The sequence below is a fragment of the Strongylocentrotus purpuratus genome, unplaced genomic scaffold, assembly GCF_000002235.5.
Source record: "Strongylocentrotus purpuratus isolate Spur 01 unplaced genomic scaffold, Spur_5.0 spur5_scaffold_13, whole genome shotgun sequence".
Classification (NCBI taxonomy): Eukaryota; Metazoa; Echinodermata; class Echinoidea; order Camarodonta; family Strongylocentrotidae; genus Strongylocentrotus; species Strongylocentrotus purpuratus.
This window is the reverse complement of record NW_022145598.1, coordinates 12572490-12592593: the sequence shown is the minus strand read 5'-3', so window position 1 is coordinate 12592593 and position 20104 is coordinate 12572490. Positions and strand designations below refer to the sequence as shown.

Here is a 20104-nt window from a genome sequence, read left to right as displayed (position 1 = left end):
ACCCAACTATTTAAGACATTTATTCGTCTTTACATAATTAGATATTGATAATTAAGATTGCAGCCTCTAAGGAAACCCATAGCTCCACCTCCCTGCCTTCTCTCTCTCTCTCTCTCTCTCTCTCTCTCTCACTCCCTGTGCCTCTTAATGAAATCCTTTATATTCTTGTTCTCTTTAAGTTATCTCCCCCTCTCTCTCTAACTCCCTGTGCTTCTGAATGGATTCCTTTATATTATTGTTCTCTTTATTAAAGTTATTTCCCCCTCTCTCTCTCTCTGTTCTAGCATGTCTGGTTGGTTAAGGATTGTGTAGCTCCTATCCGCATACACATTCCCTATATACAACCTCAGCATCGGTCACACATACACATCAATTCATTTTTGGAAAACAATTCCCTATCGAAATAAACGCAATGGAATCTCTGAGATATTTCGGTTTTCAACTTTTATTTACGATATCTTTCCTCAGATAGGTTTCAACTCATAATAATCTACAGAAAATGTTTACAAACTAATAGACATATCTGTCGCTCAACACAATAATAATGATGCACCTCACATATGGCCATCTGAATACAACAGAGTCAGGCGGGCGATCACCAAATTCACCAGAGTGTCTCTCCGACATCACAAAAGCAAACTCAATGATGACCCCCAAATATGATCAACTCCACCATTTTTTTCTTCAAATTTAGAGACATACAACTTGAGAGCACAAACAATCGAAGATATTAAGTTAACCAACAAAATGAAAGAGCATTATTAAAATTAGCAGAACACAAAGCAGACGCATTCAAATTATTTCGCTGATACCGCCACAGTCCTTGATCATTCAATACATTTCATTGCTCGTGGAGGGATCAGCAAAATAAGACCATCGAATCACTACAATAGGTAGAATACTGATTAGGTTGATGTAATAGTTTGCGCATAAAAGAACAAACTATTGCAGTTGGTAAAACGCAATACTTATTTCAACCAAGAAGAAAAATAAAAGATCAACGTGACAAATAGTTGAAATAAATTCATAAAACCTTCCCATTATTATTTTGTTTCAAAAGAGAATTTCTGATCCACATTGCTGATGAAATCATATGCGAAAGACAATTTGATCGATTGAACTTATTTTGCATTGTTTAAAGTACATGCAAACACAAGGTGAGGCAGGCAAACAATGGCGCAATGCTCATGCACCGATATATAATTATTTCGTGGCATTTTATCATTAAGTAATGGATTAAAAACAATTTTAGATTTGTATGTTATTTATCGTCTCTCCACAACGCTTGCTTTAAAAACGTTTTGGGTTGATTTATAAATAACAAATATCTGAGAAATGACATTAAGCTTTGTGGAATATGTCTTGGCGTTGTTGTGCATATGCTTGTGCAGACATCGAGCATTCAGTTGGCACAGATCATATTAAAACATAAACTTTTAAAAATGTACCACCTTAAATTAATAACACCTTCAAAAGGAGTTGACCACATGTAGAACTAGAAATGAAATAAGACTAAAGTGAGAGCATAGATGAGTGCAAAATGATATCGTTTTGATTATTCTTATGTTGAAAATGGGGAAATTCCTATCACTTGATTTAAGAAAATCTTTTGTCCCGAATTAGACCTGAATATGGAAGTTGCGACTTTGGCTATGTGCGGAAAATGAAAAATAATGCTTGAAGCAAGCGCAAAGTGTGAACTCTATGCTGCTTTATGGCAACTACAGTTCTTTTTTTTTATTGAGAAAAAAAAATCCAACTCAATAAATGGAGAACAACATATGAATAATCTACACGTAAAAACATTTTCTCTCTCATCAACACGTAATCTCATACCGTACAAATCTGCAAAAATGTATTTTTTGTCCTTTTTTCTAAATTCACTACGTCCATTTATCTTTAGAACATTCTCACTGTACATTGTAAATAGAAAATGAGAAATCAAGAACATTCGTATGATATGACTAGGTGTGTACCCGTCATCTGATTCAATCTAAAATCCTAGGTGGTTGAAACTTCATGGCTTGAGAAAATATCTTTAAAAATTATTTTAAAGGAATAAATTGAATTGCAAAAAAAAATAAAGGTTTTCGTCGGAGTCCATACTTAAAGGCAAGACATATATATTTATACGGTCAGTTATTTGTGAGTCGCCACCTGATTTCCTATGATAAAACATTATTCAAATGGAGGTAAACATAAACAACCATTGAGAATTCGAATGATCACCTAATGTTCTTGGTCGGTGGTTAGGACCTTAAATAATTGCCTTAAGAACATGGGTAATAACAAAACATTAAACGTAGCTTTTTTAAACTAAAATACACGTACGTATGCTAAAACGCTTATTATTTTCCACCTATGGGATTTCAAAAACACAATTACTGGCTAAATAAATGACGGTTCATTAAATAAATGAAGAAGTATATTATCGTGAATGTTCAGGACTGATTTGTTTTGTAATTTCTTGTAGTATGGCGTTTATGATATAAATACTGCGATACACCGGCCGCCATTTTTGGAAGTCACGTGACTCGACACATTCATACGGTGGGATGATTCGATACAGTCCTCTCGATTTGCATTCAATGATAAAAACTTTGGCAGTTAACAAGACCATTCACCAGTAGAACAACCATTTCATCCGTAATTATTTATACAAAGTTCTGTCTATCAAACAATGTTTGTTTATATTATTGTCCAGCCATAGAAACAGACACTGGACTAGATATAAAACACAAACAGAACGAACACGACATAAAACAAGAACACAAACTGTATGTTGTTGTGATTAAAAATGAAATAAAATTAAAATTGACTGCCCTCTTTGGTTACAAATTTGTAGTAATTTGTTACGTCACTCACTTCTATTGGAAAGGATTACATGCTTCCTGCATTTCATGTCATTTGAATTTGTATTTGGAAGATATATGAAAGGTCAGTCTATTCTTTTACAGGACGGTTAAATGTGTAAGCCTATTCAGATAGCATAATGGTTGAATATTCGGTGGCACTTATACTACGTTGCCAAAATCATTTCTCGATTGTATCATATTGCATAGACCAAGTAAAATATCCATATCATCTCATAACCTGATAATATTTTATCGAAGTTATGAAGATGATTAACTTTAGAATTATGAAAAGTAGGAGCATCGGCAATACATCGTACTAGGGGACGAAACACAGTTCTCTGTAGTATGGTTGCGTTCACACATTCACAATTTTACGAACGATACGACACGACAAAACCTTCTTCCAACAAGTGTGTTTCCCCCACATATGAACTTTATCCTTATCCACTTCTAACCAAGAAAAATAGATCATTAGCATGCGATTACAAGTTCCACAATAATTGGTGAACTTTGAGAATTATAGAGTTGGATAAGAATTTGTACCTCTCAGAAATTCCAAGGCTTTGCATACCCTGAAAATAGACAAATTTAAAGGTACCATTACGTGCCCTTCATGTGGCCAGTGGTCCTTGTTGAATAACGAATTTGACCGTCTTTAGACAAAGAGGAATTCGTAGGAGGGAAAGAAAGAAAAAATCGGTCTCGTCGCATTTTGTTAACACAAACAGGTTATTGAAACACACGCTTTGCACGACTGTTACTTAAAAAAACACGTTGTTATTTCCACTGATACCTAACACTAAACGTGGGAGCAATGTTCCCATAGCAATCTGAAAATTATGTACATTTCTACACCAGTAAAATAAAAATGATTGTCGCCAGTTTATTGTCAAGAGCTGAAGTTAACATAACATTATTTAAAAAGACACATCTTTGAGTCCAACTTGCTGTTATTGTCTTCTCGTTAATCAAATGGTTTTTGATTTCGCGTCTGTTTTTTCTCTTCTTGTGTATACCTCGTTCATTATAACAATATAAATTCACACTACTTCGACATAATTATCTACTCTTCATGATAAAATCCATAGCATGGTATTTCCTGTTCCCGGTGAATACAACTTTGAAATGCTTATATAAGAGCAAAATGATTGTCACGCTTCTGCAAAATAGTTTGATAATTTCATAAACAATGTAAACACAATCCTGTCATATAACACGAATACAATACTTTCTTTTTTTGGCACATAAATAGGTGGGCAACCACTGGTTTGTACTAACAATTTACCCGAGCGTGTTTTCATGTCACAGATTCACGGATTATTCTCAGTAATGAATTGTATCATATATCTGTTTAAACAAAATCGCTAAGATTTTTCGAGAAATCAACTCAAATGCAATTTCACTACCCTAATAAAATTCATTAGGGTTACGTTATACGTCATATCAATCTTCGAATATTAACTGATGGTGGGCATGGATTCTACGATTGCTTTGAGTTGATTTATCGAAAGTCAATGCGATCGTGTTTACACCTATTTAATTGTTACAGTAATCATAATAAAGCACTTGTAACAAAGTTCTTTTTCTATTTGATCTTTGGGTAGACGTTTGTGAGCATAAAGCTCTCGGTGGGTTGGGTATCTGGACGTGAAATAAGCACAATATGAAAATAAAACTTAAAAACTACCTTGTTTGATTGTCGATATCCTGGTTTAGGTTTCCAGGGTTGAGTTGTTTAAGCGAATTCAGCTAGCAGTGTGCTGTAGCTTTCCAATTAACCCGTACATTCTCAGAGTCCATGAACAACGTAAGATCAGCACATGGTCGAATGGAGCTACGGTGAAGAAGGGCTTAAGCCCGCTAGCGCAACGCATGCTAACACGGAACACCACAGGCAAATAAAACTGCGACCTCCTTCCGCCCCCTTAAATCTTCAGATTTGCACTTGTCCGCGATTGTCTTTGTATTTACTACCATAGGCAAGCCATTAAACGACCACCATAGGAATGACATCTATGTACATTATACCATATCAAATAACCTTTGTACAGGGAGGGTGGGCAGTCAACCAAAAATGAAAAACAACAGCAACAATCTTCTATCTTTTTTCAAAAATCCATCAAACAAATTTCTCTGACATCTTTCATACACTATATATAAACACATTTAATTTTCCTTCTTAATTTTGTTAAATGTAAAATGTATTTAACCCTGCCTCCGAAACTGTTGTAAAAACCACTCAGCACATTGCTGCAAAGAGAAGATAGTCCTTTGAACATCTTTGGCACCGTCAGCTCCTGTGCGCCACTCCAGGTCACGTGACATAGGTGTCCAAATTGTTTCTAAAATGTGTCCACGTCTGGGAAGCGATTGGCCTCTTCGCGATTTCTTTTTTTGTTCGACGGAAAATCCTTCCTCATACAATGTCCTTGCCGCGATTGTCGTTTTTATCGTCGCCTTTCGATGGGCTGCCGTCCATTTTGTTGACGACGTTGCCACCGGAGCTGGGTGCGGTGGGGTGTGGTGGAATACTGTTGGGAAACGCCTTCTCAATGTACTTAAGCATCTCGGTCAGGACATTCTGCAGGGTGGCGAAGGAGGCCGACAGGGCCGGCGTGCCGAAGCCGTGTGAGATGAGGCTAAAGTGCGTGAGACAGCGCTGAATGGACGGCTCAAGGATGGGCTGCGGTCGTGTGTTACCGATGGGTGTACGATCCTGGCATAGCACGTCCTGCAGCTCTTTTGTAATTTGTCTGTGAAAATACAGAAAAGTGATAGAGAAATTTGAAGAAAATGTGATTTTCCCTTCATTCTAATAACTCCTGGTATGAAATGTATGTTTTGTATGACTCGTGGAGTCAACTCAAGAACCATCACAATATTCTGGTAATATATAACGGCTATAATCCATTAAAAAGAAACATTCCCAAGCTAAAACTTTTAGCTTGATCCCTAAAGTGTTTCATAACTGTGGAAAGTATTAGAAAGAAGGAATAAAGATAACATAACCTTGCCAAATTTCTATTCAACAGGAACATTAAACCGACCCTTTGTAATTATGTAAAGACCGTCATTGAAGTGATGTAATCTCGTTGGAAGTGTGTTCTACTACACATATAAAGGAAACTCTTTCTGTAGCCACCTAATTGGAAACTGCATCCAAAATGTAAGAGTACATAAATCTATTTTGGAATTTTAATACTGCAGAGAGATCCAGAATGATACCAGATTGACAAAATCTGTTATTGTGTTGCCCTTCAACATATATCCTAGATGGCATGATCATTGATACCGTAACACCGATATGAAAGCGTTATCACGCGGTATCACGCGGTATCACGTTCGAGGAGCATCCCTTGGAACTTACTTGGCCGCTAGCACCATTTGTCTTCGTGTCTGAATCTCCGAAGGGTCGGAGTGTTGTCTCAGGACGTACTCAGAGACCTGCCGGGCAGGGAATTCTGTCTCGCACACGTAACCGAAATCGCGAGCTAAATGTATCGCCTCGCCTGCAAGGGGGAGACAGAAAAGAGAGGTAGAAACGGTGGTTTAGTCATCACATATATATGAATCCAATGCAAAAACAGGGTATAGTTCCATTGTTGAATAATAGCGAAACCAAAGCGGACTCGCGAGTCTGATCACTCATAAGTGAAGATTAGAGATGAGCTTCAAGAATTGGGTTAGGTTGTCATGAGCGACAACAGATACATGTTTGAAGTCAACAAGAAAATGGGCGGCATCTGTGTTTAGTCTGAATACTTGTCAATATCTGAATGATATAATCGGCAAAGAAAAAATAAATGATCAAAACGATATGAATTGTGGGTTAAGAGGTCTGTTTTATCATTAAACCAATTCTTCTTTACGCACTCTTATTATTGAAATATAAACTTACATTTGAGAAGTTCTCGACTTTTCAGCGGTCAATGTAGTGTTTTAAAGAGACATTCACTGAGAAATAGGGGTTTTCTCTCTGTACGAGTAACTGCTGTTTTTGTCAAGTGATAAATAATCATTATACTACATGTAATATCATTTTTTACTATGACCCATCTTTTGAAATGTACCTGTATCATATTTTGATACCCGTAGATAAATGTAGGCCTATATAATATAAGAAAGGCCATTATGCATGACGTATAGGCCTATACACCAAGGCGATAGATAAATATGATAGAAGGACGGAAGGTAACGTTTAAGATAAAGGTGAGTACTGGAAGTGCAATTGCATTGTGAAAGAAAAGGTGTGGAATGGATCAGAAAAAGTTGACTATGTAAAATGTATTGGTGTGCACTGCAAGGTTCTGGAGTCATCAAAATCATAATAATTTTGGCCCAGTCTTGGTAAAGTAACAAGCACTGTACACAGAAAGATGTACATATTATGGGACTACACAAATGGTGTCGGGGCTAGTACTACCTGATGTTCTTATCTTGCTATGCTCATTACTCAGCCAGTATACATTTTTTCCCAAAATTGTTTGGCACATGACATTTATTTGTAATCTTGAACATTCAGTGTAAGTTTCGTTTGATTCTGTGAGAATTAATTTTTTTTTTTTTTTTTTTTTTACCAGAACTCAAGTTTATCTTTAAGCAGAATTAAAGTACTTGAGGTAAGCGAGAGGATGAACATTTCAGAGAAAAAAAAAGATAGCATCACGATCTTCAAATCTTCTCCATCTCTCTCGCCCATCATAAATAATTCAGGCTTAGACATCTGTATCCTTTTCAGCAAGAGAAGTATTTGACAACCTACTCGCAGTCACCTAGCAATAAAAAGCATGCCTTCATTGCCGGGAATTAGTGTTAATTAAAGCTGGAATTTCATCTTGCTAATGGGTGGCTTTATCGTTGATTTCAATATTAAATCTGAAGCTATAAAGTAGCGGGGACAAATTGCATGAAGAGTGTTTAACTCCTTTTTAGTCTCTCAAAGTATCACCGGTGATAATTCATGCAGGGATTTCATCATGACTAGAAGTTTTATCAACGTAATCCTTCAAAACAGTTTTCTGAAAGAAATCTGGAATGGGATGATTATTGTACGTTGTAAAATGCCATACGCAAATATTACTGGAACACACTTCAAAGATTAGCCTACTTTACGCACGATTTTTAGTGTCCCTGTAATGTCACGCACGAACCACTCAAGATCCATCAATTAGGAATCCTCTACTAAGCATTTCACTTGCATTGTTTCTATGACAACAAATCATGCAACCTTTGCAAACAAAAATAGCATATGAATGAGTTATGCAATTTTGTCATAACATGAGCAGATAATTCTGTAGGATATCGTGATGTAATTGGGTCATGATGCTACGCATTATCCCCGAAAAGTTTGCCATCTTTTGGCATGTCTCCTTTACCTTGCTCGTACATGATTACAATGTAAATTTCATGCGTTAGCAAGGGGGTATCTCCGGGAGGATCTATCTCCTTCTTATCGCGACAACTATGCCCATCCTCCATCATCATATGGACGAGATAGCGGAATGATCCGTCTACGTCGCTCATTGTAAGGACCGAGATCGGAATTATGCATGGGGATATCTCGCTATCTTGGGGAACTGCTAATCGCGCTGTTCCCCCAAGACGCTCCCCATCTTCTCTCCCCCCCTCTCCTCTCTCCCCCTCTCCTCCCTCCCTCCAATGCTCCAATAATGATCACACAGTGAGTGAATGGATTCATCTCATTAATGAGGAATGTGAATTCATTAACAACGAATCCCTGTCATCATTTGTATGTTACTAGTGAGCATATTAGATTTCTTTCTATTTTTAACGGGAGAACAACATTAAATTGCTTTCAAAAATCACTTTTGATAATTTTGGAAGTCGGGTTAAATATCTCTCATTTTATTGCAGGTACACATTTGTGTCTTTTGAAAATGATCTATGTTTCAGAAATATCATACAAATCTGTAGAATAAAATGTGAAACGTACGGACAAAGTTGATGGCAGAGCATATAGAAAAAATGATATTCCTCTTGTATCTTTTTTTTTTTATAACGGTGAGGACGTTTTAATCGTACAATACATTAGGCGATAGAAATCTCGAATAAATATTAAGAAGGATATAGAAACAGTTAAAATGGGGCATATATTAATAAAAGCATCCCTATTCCTTACAATTTTACAATTTTGTCGGCGAATTTCAAGCATATTTTGCACACGTCTTCATGAATAATTCATTGGCCATTAATGGAGGTCTGGCCGAACATTGGCCGGTGTGGCAATCACTGGTCACTGCTAATGGTGGCCTGAGACAATACGAGCTTATAATGAGCTGAATATATATTATTCACGATAGGTAGTGTCCAGTGGCAAGAATGGCTAGCTGGAGAGAATTAGACACAGGGTGCAAGTGCACGTTTCCTTCCCGATTATCTCAGAGGCCGATTAGCGACTCGGAGTCAATTTAAGAGATTTTAATCATGATGGATTGGGTTTTTAACAAGAAAGATTTACATTCTTAGGAGAGATGGAATGAGAATGAAGGGGAGGGAGAGAAGCAGGACGGAAGAGAGTGTGTTTATGTAAGAGAGAAACACACAGAATAGAATACAAGGGAGGGAGAGAGAGAGAGTGTGTGTGTGTGAGAGAGAGAGAGAGAGAGAGAAAGATGCACATTTCCGCGCCTATAAGTTAAAAGTGCGATGTCAGGCAGCATTTTTCTTGAGGGCATTCACCTCTGCTACAGGCTGAATTAGAAAAAAAAATCATGGTAGCTAGTGAAAAGATGTTGTAGCTAGATCACTGAAATTTTTAATACCTAATTCATATTTTCGATAAGTCTATAATTTGAGTCTTGCTTTATCGTAATGTTATTCTAAAGAAAATGGCACGACATTATCGTAGCTACATCATCAAGTACTGATCTTTAATTTCGACATTTACGAGATCTGTAATGCCTTATCTCTAACCGATTTGTCAGCCCATTCGCTTCTCATCCAAAAACAATTGTCAATGAATCTAGAGATCTAGGTCGATGAAGATGACGATTAGATGGTTCAGACAAATCGCTCTAGGATTGTCTCTGTAACACAAGGGCAGTGTTAAAAAGAAGTTGTTTTTAGGAGGATCATGACTTGGATTCAAGTCGACAACTTCGGATTACTACGGATGCTACATCTAATGTGAGCTATCCCCAAACTAACTTAATTTCCCTTGTTAATTCGCCAGAAAAATCAAAGCCATATTTGAGATGAAGTGTAATAAATAATATGAATTCTTGTCCTAATTTGGCAAAAAACTGCATCATCACGGTAGTCCCGTGTTTCTGAGCCTGTTTGCAGAGGGAGGGTTCGCCGGGGTTTCTGCCCCCGGACACACCCGGAACCTTTGGGGAACGTCAACAATTTTCCTTGGCTCCCAATCGAGCAAGCCCCTTCCGAGACTAAACCGCCCTCTGGCGTTAATGACGAAGTGAACTGCAGGAATACGGTTCGCCGGGGAGACTCTGATGGTTTTGTATTAAAGACGTGCTTCTCGCGTCTGGAAAATGTAACAAGTTTGCCTTTTCAATGAAAATGTGTGTACTTAGAAGTCACTGTTTCAAGTACTTGAGCGAGAAAAGTCGCGACCTTCAGCGGATTCTTCAAGAAATGACGTAACAGTCGTGATGAGATGACTGAACGGCCATGATATTCAATGACCACACACTTGTTATTTGCTTTCAAGTTATTTTCATTGAAGACTTGAATAAACTACTGTAATGTTAATCAGTGCTTTTAAGTTATTTTCATTGAAGACTTGAATAAACTACTGTAATGTTAATCAGTGCTTTCAAGTTATTTTCATGGAAGACTTGAATAAACTACTGTAATGTGAATCAGTGCTCCACTGGAAACCTAATTACACGATTTTACCTGTTCCGTTCGCGGAGTTTAATCACTCATATAGCAGCATCGGCATGAAGTCTTGACCTTTAAAGAAGTAGTGTCCTTAAATCATTTTTGTCCTTCTTATCTTGATTAGCTAGTTCAAGCAGTATAGTGAACATATTAAAGCAATTTTCTTCCTGCACACAAGAGGCATATGCTCACAGTTATGAGTCATTCACCACACTATACGCGCGAACACAAGTTATGATTAGTAACCACCAATTCACATTGATTTCCTATTATGTTTTGAAGAAGACTTCTTCTCAACTTGAACAAAATGTCCTCCAGCAAAGATCACAGACTGAGATAAAATGCGAAGTTTACCCGAAACCCCAATTCCGGAATAGTTGTTCTCTTTAAAATACGTATTGCACGAATTTCCAGCTTTTGTCTGACAGAACTTGTACAGGCATTCATTATCAAGCATGTTTGTACATTGGTCTATGAAAATCTGTACTTTATTTTCTGTTAACATTGTACTAGGCTTATATGCATTTATTTAGAGAAGGAACTCAAACAATTGAAGTCTTGACCTTTAAAGAAGTAGTGTCCTTAAATCATTTTTGTCCTTCTTATCTTGATTAGTTTTCTGGTTTAATACGTCAAGTATTTAAACTCAATCAATATTTATACATGCGACTGACATTTAAAAAAGTGTCGGTTTTTACAAGTGTGTGTAAGTGTGTACGTATGTACCTGTTATTCGTATTTTAAGTAACCAACTTATCATCCCAACCATATTAACCAAGCTTCTCCAATCATAATGCAACTATGACTTTCGATAGTAAAAGGTCAACGTGCTATTACAGCTATCCTATCCCATACAAGTGTAAAGTAGAAATTTAAAATACATTTCTCAATTTTCTGCATGATATGAAATGTTGTATTGGAGTTCCAAACAATTGAATGCATTTTCAATGTGTGTACAAACAGGCCGTGTGGGTGGTATAGAATACACAAGGAAATATCATGAAATGTTTAAGAAGACTTCTATATCTGCGTTAACCCTCGATAGTGCAGGCTAATTTTCATCCTCGTTTTTCTCAAATTCACATGTTACCCGAGTCATCACCTCGCTCTTCCATTCATACCATGGACTACTCAAAAGAGTAAGACAATGCAAGAATATTCTGCAATAGGAAAATGTGGAGGTTTAAACCGATAAGACAAAGCTTTCAGAGAAGAGAGAGAGAGAAAGAGAGAGAAAGAGAGAGCCGATGAGAAGATGAAAAGTCAGGTCTGTTGTAATATGGCCCGGAGGGCTGTATGAATATGGAGCATGAAAATCATCCAGGGGGATTGGTGGAAGAAAAAAAATCGACGGGGAAAAAACTTTCGATAATCATAAAATCAGCACACTTGTTATTCTTAGATTTCCCTTTTTCGTTCTTCAACCGATAAGCATTACGACTTCTACAACGATTTCCCCTATTCTTCATCTCTCTCTCTCCCCGTCTCTCTCTCCCTCTCTCGCCGTCTCTTTTCTTACACTTGGCGGATTGACAATACCTTAAGGTTAATCACCGAAGGAACAGGTCAAGCGAATGGGTGTCAGGGCTTGTTAGTACGCCGAAGACAAATAGTTCGCCTGGGGGCAACGGACAAGAAAGCGTCCTACACCACCAACTTCATCATAAATGGCTTGGGTAAGCCGCTTCAAGATGCGAAATGAAGGATGAATTGGGGAATAATTTGTACACGAAGATGATTCCCCCTTTCTCATCCATCATGTTTTCCCCTTCTTTATCCGACTGCATCTTCATTTCTTCGTTTCCTCTTTTTTCCCTCAGTCCAAGAACACTTCGTTAATCCCTTACAAGAGAGCGCGGGCCTAGAAATTCGTGAAACAAAACGCCAAAATTTTGATTTTTAAAAGGCAGTGGGATTGCTTCCGCGTGTAGAGGATGGGACGGGGAATTTAGCCAGAGGCAAAACGAATCTCGGATAATGTGGATCCTCGTACGTTGCTTGTCTTCGTTACCTTGCCACGCAAACGGCTACATGATAAACCTTACGCCCGCTGCGCTCTGCGTTCTAGATATGCGGCGAAGAAGGAGTAGCTGCAGAGATGACGCGCTCCGTCCTAGCTGCTGCAAGCATAGCACCTGCGCCCGGTGGGCAATAGGCGGCCCATGATGCCTTCGAGGGGCTTCGGCTCAAGTTATCTCAAGTCTTAAGATGAGAAGCAAGATTCGAGGGAAAGAAGGAAGGAAAAGGAAGAAGGAGAAACGGAAAGGGATGAAGGAAACAGGAGTGAAGGATAAGCATTAAGCCTTTACTGAAGAGACCAGGATAGTTATGGCGTCGTATTGCGCATGTACCCCCAGGGCTTGAGAGAGAGAGGCACAGAGGCAAGCAAAATGTATATGGCGACAAATGGCAAATTTAAAACAAAATAATACATTATACGGAGGTTTATAAAAACAACTTTGTCGTCAATTTTCTCATGCCTATTTTTTCCTGCTAAAGGTCTAAATATGTTATCAGTTGCCCTTATTCCTTGCATACACAATGTACCATGTAAGGCCTAGCATACACCTCCCCGCAATAATTAACAAATTAATGACAATTAATGCAAAGGCGAAACTGCATAAAACTAAATGAGTGCCAAACAACTGTTGAACACTGAACATTATTTTCCACCTGTATATACCAGTATATATATATATGTCTTTTAAGGAATGGAAAAGACACTTACAGAATAATGTTATGATTATAATTTGCGTAATTTCTTAGTACAAACGGAAATATTATTCATTATCGACAACTCAGAATTTTGTACCAAAATGCCAAATATACCAAATTTAATAAACGTATTCACCTCACTAAACAAATATCAAGTTTACCTATCACCTACCCCCAATGTCCTTGTGCCCCTACCCTCCCTCTCCACCCCTCTACCCCTACATCTTTCTTCTTGCTCCCTTGCTCCTGTCCCCATTGATGTCGGAGAACCTGCCCTCTAACACGAGCAATAACATTGAAACTGGAGATGGGGCCCTGGCTTTCTCTCTGTAAGAACTCCCTTTTGTAGCGGGAACGATCCGGCGGAGCGGCCGCAAGGCTCACCGTAAACCCGATACGGACAGCATTCGGGTTTCTTCGACTGGAAGTAATGTTAATCACGGGCACATCCACGAAACAACATTATACATGAAGAAAAAAACACACAGCAGAGAGCCAAGTTCAGAGGGGGAAATTTGAAGAGGAAACGCTAAGTAAATCAGGGAAACGAACGATAGGATTGATTGGGGGAAGGCGAGAGAAAAAGAATAAAGGGAAAAGGGCGGGACATCGAACTAGAGAGAGAAAGAAAGAAAGAGAGAGAGAGAGAGAGAGACAGAGGAGGAGGTAGACTAAAATATTATTTTGTAAAACAATGTAAAAGGAGACGGGCAAATACTCGACTGTTGAAGAACGAAAATGGGGAAATTGGGGGGGGGGGGGTATTTGTTTCATTTCTTTTGGTGTGAAGAAAGGGTGGGGTTTATATTTGCAACAATTGACATGTTTTATTGATTTACAGTGATCTCGTATTTGGAAGAGCCCATAGGTGTATAGGAGTGGAAATTCAGCAAACATTTTATTTTTATCGTAAAAATCTCTTACACTGTCAAATAGCAAGGATTCCAAGGCAAATATTAATAACCATAAATTCTATGTTCTTAAACCAATTTTTAACGATACATCTCATCGTTAGATCGTTGTTATCGATATTAACCCATCTGAATCATTCTGCAAGGCTACCAAGGACAATGCCCATGATGACAAAAACGAAACTGTTGTGTTATAACCGAGAATGCCAGCATATCGTTTCTGATTATGGATTATTAAAAAGAGCACAAAGAACGGAATACTAATTCGTCACTTTTCTGGTTTGATTGCTGTTGTTTTATTATTTATAATAATCAACCTACTTTTTTCTTCCTCACTTTGTGTCAACCCTTCTTTGTTTCTTCCAATTTTTTTTCTTCAAACACTATTCTATATCTATCGAAATTTCGAATTGAACTCCCATTTTCTTTTTTTTCCCTTCTCAGCACTGTCTTTCCCCTCCTCTTCCTTCCTCTCCTTCAGAAATCGTCCAAGAAGCCGCAGGCTGGAAAAACTTTAGCTGGATCGAGTGATGGCCATGGAAAGGTGAGATTCGGGTAGGGAATTCGGCGAGTTCTCGGGTTACCCACGTATTCATGCGGATAGGTTCTCGGGGAAAAACCGCTCTCCTTCCAAATCCTCTCTCATTTGCCCGATTCCCCATACACTCTTCAACAACTTTCTGAGTTTTCCGATTTCCTTTTTTTTTCTTGTTGAGGGGAGGCATGTTTTTTTTTCTTCCTGCGATCCTACATTTACTATACGAATGATATATTGGTTTAGAACACACTACAATATGCAATGAATAGTTCCTCTATGCCGACACTTCCAGGCTACCCACCATCCCTGAATCGGTTTCTAAACAACTGTACAATAGACCTCGGAAGGAAGTAATTTCTTAAACCAATTAAGGTAGAAACAAGAGAATTGAGGGAATAGGTAAACCATAGCCAGGAAATTATCGATAATCAGGCCAAATAAGTTGAATTATGAAACTTATCTGAAAAATCAATATCCTAAAAGATTTGAGCGATCAACATCATTGATGCATGATGTCACATTCAAAAGCCTGTACTCTTGATAAATATGACGGATGACGAATGCAAATAAAAATGGCAATTTGACAACCGACACAATCCATGAGGTCAGAGGTTTAGGCAGATTAAAATATTACTTTGACGCTACCATTCAACAATGAATTATCAATCCCGGAAGTAAAACCACAATGAAAATCTTTTTTTGCAGCATAATCTGCCGTTAATAAGGTAATTACTTTTGTTGATTCCGATATAAGGCTCTGTACATGCAATATCAATTTTGCTTCGCTCAAAGATATACAAACTAATAAAGTACATGACATATTTTTGTTATTGTTGAGGAACAGAACATCATAATTTAGCGATTTTCATATCTTGAATCATTTAAATGATAACGTTTTGGTGTTAATAATCACATATTTTTACAAACTTGGGGAGATTAAGGCCTAGGGAATTAGCAGCGACGCAATATTTCTTGGAGGTCGAAACACCGGAAGCTAAAATGGAGTGTTAATGGCCTTTCAGTCCAATCATTACAGGAAAAGAGCGCTCATGAAGACAACAAATCTCCGTCAACAATTTTCGGAAATGGCCGAACGAGTCTACTCGAGCTACTTGAATAGCACTAAAGCTATGTTGTTTTGGCCGATGTGGTATTTTCTTCTTAATTTATCGAAATCTCCCCGTCTCAAGACTATCCCCGAGTGGGCAGAGGAGTAGGCAAGCCTCGGGCAACGCTCGGGGATGGACATGGCCAAGGAGGCGATGACTCAACCGCGGGTGAGCTAACTGATAAACGCGCACGGCGTGTTCGGGGAACCCCGAGAAACGTAATAAAGATGGCGACGGTGTCTTATCACCGTGTACTCCGATTGCTGTTAGTTGAGCATTACATTCATGATTACGCAGTGATGTCATGACCCAGCTATCATAATGTGTCGCTCTGGGCATGGCATCGTTTCACTCACTAAATACCTGGTCATGATGGTGGGGGAATTGAGGTTGTTTTGGATTCTGACTGACATTGAGTTATTTCATTGTCACTGAATCCCATTCGTGCGCCTCGAAGACGAATTGGTGGAAAATAAAATCACTTCTATCAAAATCAGGATCTTTCTACTTTAATATTCTGGACCTATTACTGTTTGAGGAAATATAAATAATAAACATCTCTTTCTCAAACTAAACAATTTTGCTTATCCCATTAAACTCTGCCAGCCAGAAGGAGATGAATACGTAACGATACCTCGATCATATTTCGGATTTTTTTTTCTCACTCCGGATCGGTAGAAAACTTATTATTCCGCTCCAGTGAATAATGGCATGGGTTACATGGGCCTAGATAGGCTTAGATAGATACCCACTTCATTTTTCGAAAGGAAAGTCAAATCACAGAAATGTTACTAATGGTATGTCTCTGGTAAAAGAAATGACTAGGGGCAATGCAATAAATAGATGAAGTTCAAAATTAGAAACATCCGTTATTATGTTTTTTTTTTTCATTCTTGAGGGGAGGGTGCCCACTTGTGTCACAGGACTGAATTATGATACCTCAGTTTACTCCAAAGACAAAAATAATCAGCCAACCGCGAAATGATTACAATCTAACGACAACAGATCACAGCTACGATAATGAGTAAACGATACTATCTAAGGTATTTGTCTCGCCCAATTAGACGTAGTCGTCGACGCACGTGACCTTGGATGCAATCGATAATGGCGGAGTGCCTTGGTATCGGTGACATACAAGGTGACGATAGCTGTGATACTGACCTTGATGTGTAGTCTTACATCAAGGCCGCGGGCGGAAATACTTTTTTTTAGATCTTTTGCTGGGAATATGACACGATTATTAATGTTATCAATCGGCCGACATTACTCGAAAGATAGAATAACATGCAGGAATACTGCCATTTCAGTCACAAGGTAAAATTATACCACGATTGGTAAAACTAAGTTGTACTGAATTTAGAAGCACATGCTTGGGTTGAAATAAAAAACGTTTAATACGTAAAAGCAAATTTTATAATGTTGATCACTTTATCTTGATTATTATTATTATATTTATCTAAGATATTGAACATAAATGAAGATTATTAAATTATTATGTATTGCTTTACGTTGTTTTGTTTAGTTTTATTTGTTATATATGTTTGTACTTTTATGTCTTTTTTCAATTTGTTTTGTCAGGGGTGTTATTATCTGATTGCTTTTCTTCTTCACCTCTCCTTCTGTCTCCACCTCTCTATAATTCATAACACTATTCTATATCCCTCTTCCGTAACTGCTGGGCAGTAAGGGGCCGTTCCGCTTTCCTCTTATGATTATTATGTTTAGAAAAGAGAAAGAATAATGAGAATAAAATACACATTGGGATAAAAATAAAGAAGAGGAGGAGAAAGAAGAGAGTAATTCTGAAGCCGAATTTTGCCTATACTCTATTTATAAGATTCAGTAACAAAATCCAAATCGCAATATCGACATCCGGATTAGCCGATCTCTTAAAAATTTAGAAGATTAAAAATATATATAGATCATCTTTTAAGGGGTTTGCCTTTGATAATAAGCTACCTATAAACCCTGCAGGGGATTACTGCATTTTAAAGGTTTCAACAACTACATGCAAACAGAATCAAATATTCCTAAAACGCAGGTGGACGGTTTGAAAGCTGGATTTTGTGCAATTTCTGCCTTGTCAGTGGCGTTCGATTTACGAATCGAAAAGTTATCCAGAAGAATGATTTTTAAAAAGATCAGAGGTTTATGAGCCCGAGAAATAAGCGTCTTTTTTATATCAAGATCAACAACGACATGTTCAAGCGACTCTTAATTTTCCTAATGGGTTTCAACATTTTTTTGTCAAACATTCGGAAAGAAAGTTGAGGCATCCAAGCGTCATTAAAAGAGATTCATTTCGAATTGAGAAATCTAACCACCTAGTTTTATTTAAGTGTAACTTTGAAATGAAAAGGGCGATATGACAGACTCATGATCCAGATGTAAAGACTGATGAAGGAATATATTGTTGAGTAGGAGACCGAGAAGGAGGAGGAGGAGGAGGAGGAAGAGAAGGAGGAGGGGAGGAGGAGAGGAGAAACATTAGCATAAGGAACAGGATATATCATATTCTTTCTTGTAAAGCGTTTTTCCCCTTCATTTCCATCTTGACTCCATTATCATGATGATAACTATTCACAATAAATAATGTAAAAACAATATTTCACCGATTAATGTGAGTTCTCAACAGCCACTTTTATCATGATTATGTCTTGGTTTTAAAAGGGAACTATACAGCCATAGACATGGGAATCCTTGTTCCGTTTAGGTTATACCATTTTATTGACGCATCATTATGAATGTGTTATGAATACAATGATGAAGGTGTTGTTGTATATAGTGGTGTGATCTATAATAGTAGTTCATTCAATTGAAGTTCATTCCAAGATTAGATGTTTCGAATCCTAGCCCGGCATTTATATCCTCCGACAAAATGATTACATTATGTCAATCCACATGAGTGCCCTTCCCACCAAGGTGTAACCGGGTACCTTGCAAATGATGGGGGTAATAATAATTACCCTGCCTGCGCAAATAAGTCACAGTTATGGTATGGTTGACCCGATCATTAATTTACAAACATATCTATTTTATCGAAAATAATATCGCTAGTGACATTCGTTTGTCTCGCAATGTATGGTCAACGACGTTTCGTGCTGACTTCGTCAGGTGATATCACCTGACGAAGTGTTTGCAGCGGCGCACGAAACGTCGTGATCTTTTGATCCAGTGTTGACCCTACATTGCTAGACAAACGAATGTCACTAGCGATATTATTTTCGATACTGTATCCGCAATGAGTAATACATTTAGCATTATATCCATTTTGTTTGTATACATACCTTCTACTAGTGAGGTAAATAAGGTGACGTTTGCAGCTTTTCGCCTTCCTGCCGGTAAATTAAGGCCGATCTTCTCCAGCCTCTCCCGGAGATATCGACCACCATTCTTTGATTTTGCTCTGGAGAAAGGAAAAAAATGGAGGAAGATGAGAAGGAGGGGGAGAAGAAAGAAGAGAGAGAGAGAGAGAGAGAGAGAGAGAGAAGTACAATAATGAGAATTGTTATATGATATCGTATTGGTTTTCTGAATCACAAAATACAAGCGTTCCCCACACACATAGCATGAGTAAAGACAAGATCTTGAAACATTGTCACCATGTGGCAATCATTATTTTACAATTGATGCTATTAAACATTTGGAGATTATATAAGCCAGCCCACACTACTGTGGTCAATGTCCTACTATACAAAGCCAAATCAAAGCGACATGTTATTTAGATTTGAATGGCTTGTTTTGAGTTAGGTAAATGAAACGATTATTTGTTTTTCGACCACACGTAATGGTTCTGATGCAGAGAAATAATGATTGAACACGATAAACGTGCATTTATTTGTCAAATAATTTTGCGACGATTACCATGATGAGCAACACGCTGTGTGGTTTTGAGATAATTCTCCCTCACACATTTTCAGACAAACACTGCTACTCTTACAAATGACACAAGGGCAAAGCCTTACTATGGCTTGCCACGAATTTTCCTTATTACAACCAATCCAAATTGAACATATAAGTCAAGAGGCACTTGGAAAAATAAGCTGTCGATGAATGGCCGTTGGGCATTGTGGCCAAGTAGGAAACGTATTTTGTCTTTCTTGCACTCTCCTC

The 20104-nt window shown here is 37.9% G+C and overlaps 1 protein-coding gene across 1 annotated transcript in view; it reads right to left on the bottom strand.

Annotated features, from left to right (window-relative positions):
* Window positions 1-429: 429 nt before the first annotated feature.
* Window positions 430-20104, bottom strand: part of LOC577118 (transcription factor AP-2-alpha) — a 41897-nt gene continuing 22222 nt past the window's right edge. The window contains exons 4-6 of the mRNA XM_030983519.1: window positions 19279-19397; window positions 6223-6364; window positions 430-5608 (exon numbers count right to left, since the gene is read on the bottom strand). Of these exons, the coding sequence (XP_030839379.1) occupies window positions 5272-5608; window positions 6223-6364; window positions 19279-19397 (598 nt within the window). The 3' untranslated portion in view covers window positions 430-5271. The remainder of the gene's footprint in view (window positions 5609-6222; window positions 6365-19278; window positions 19398-20104) is intronic.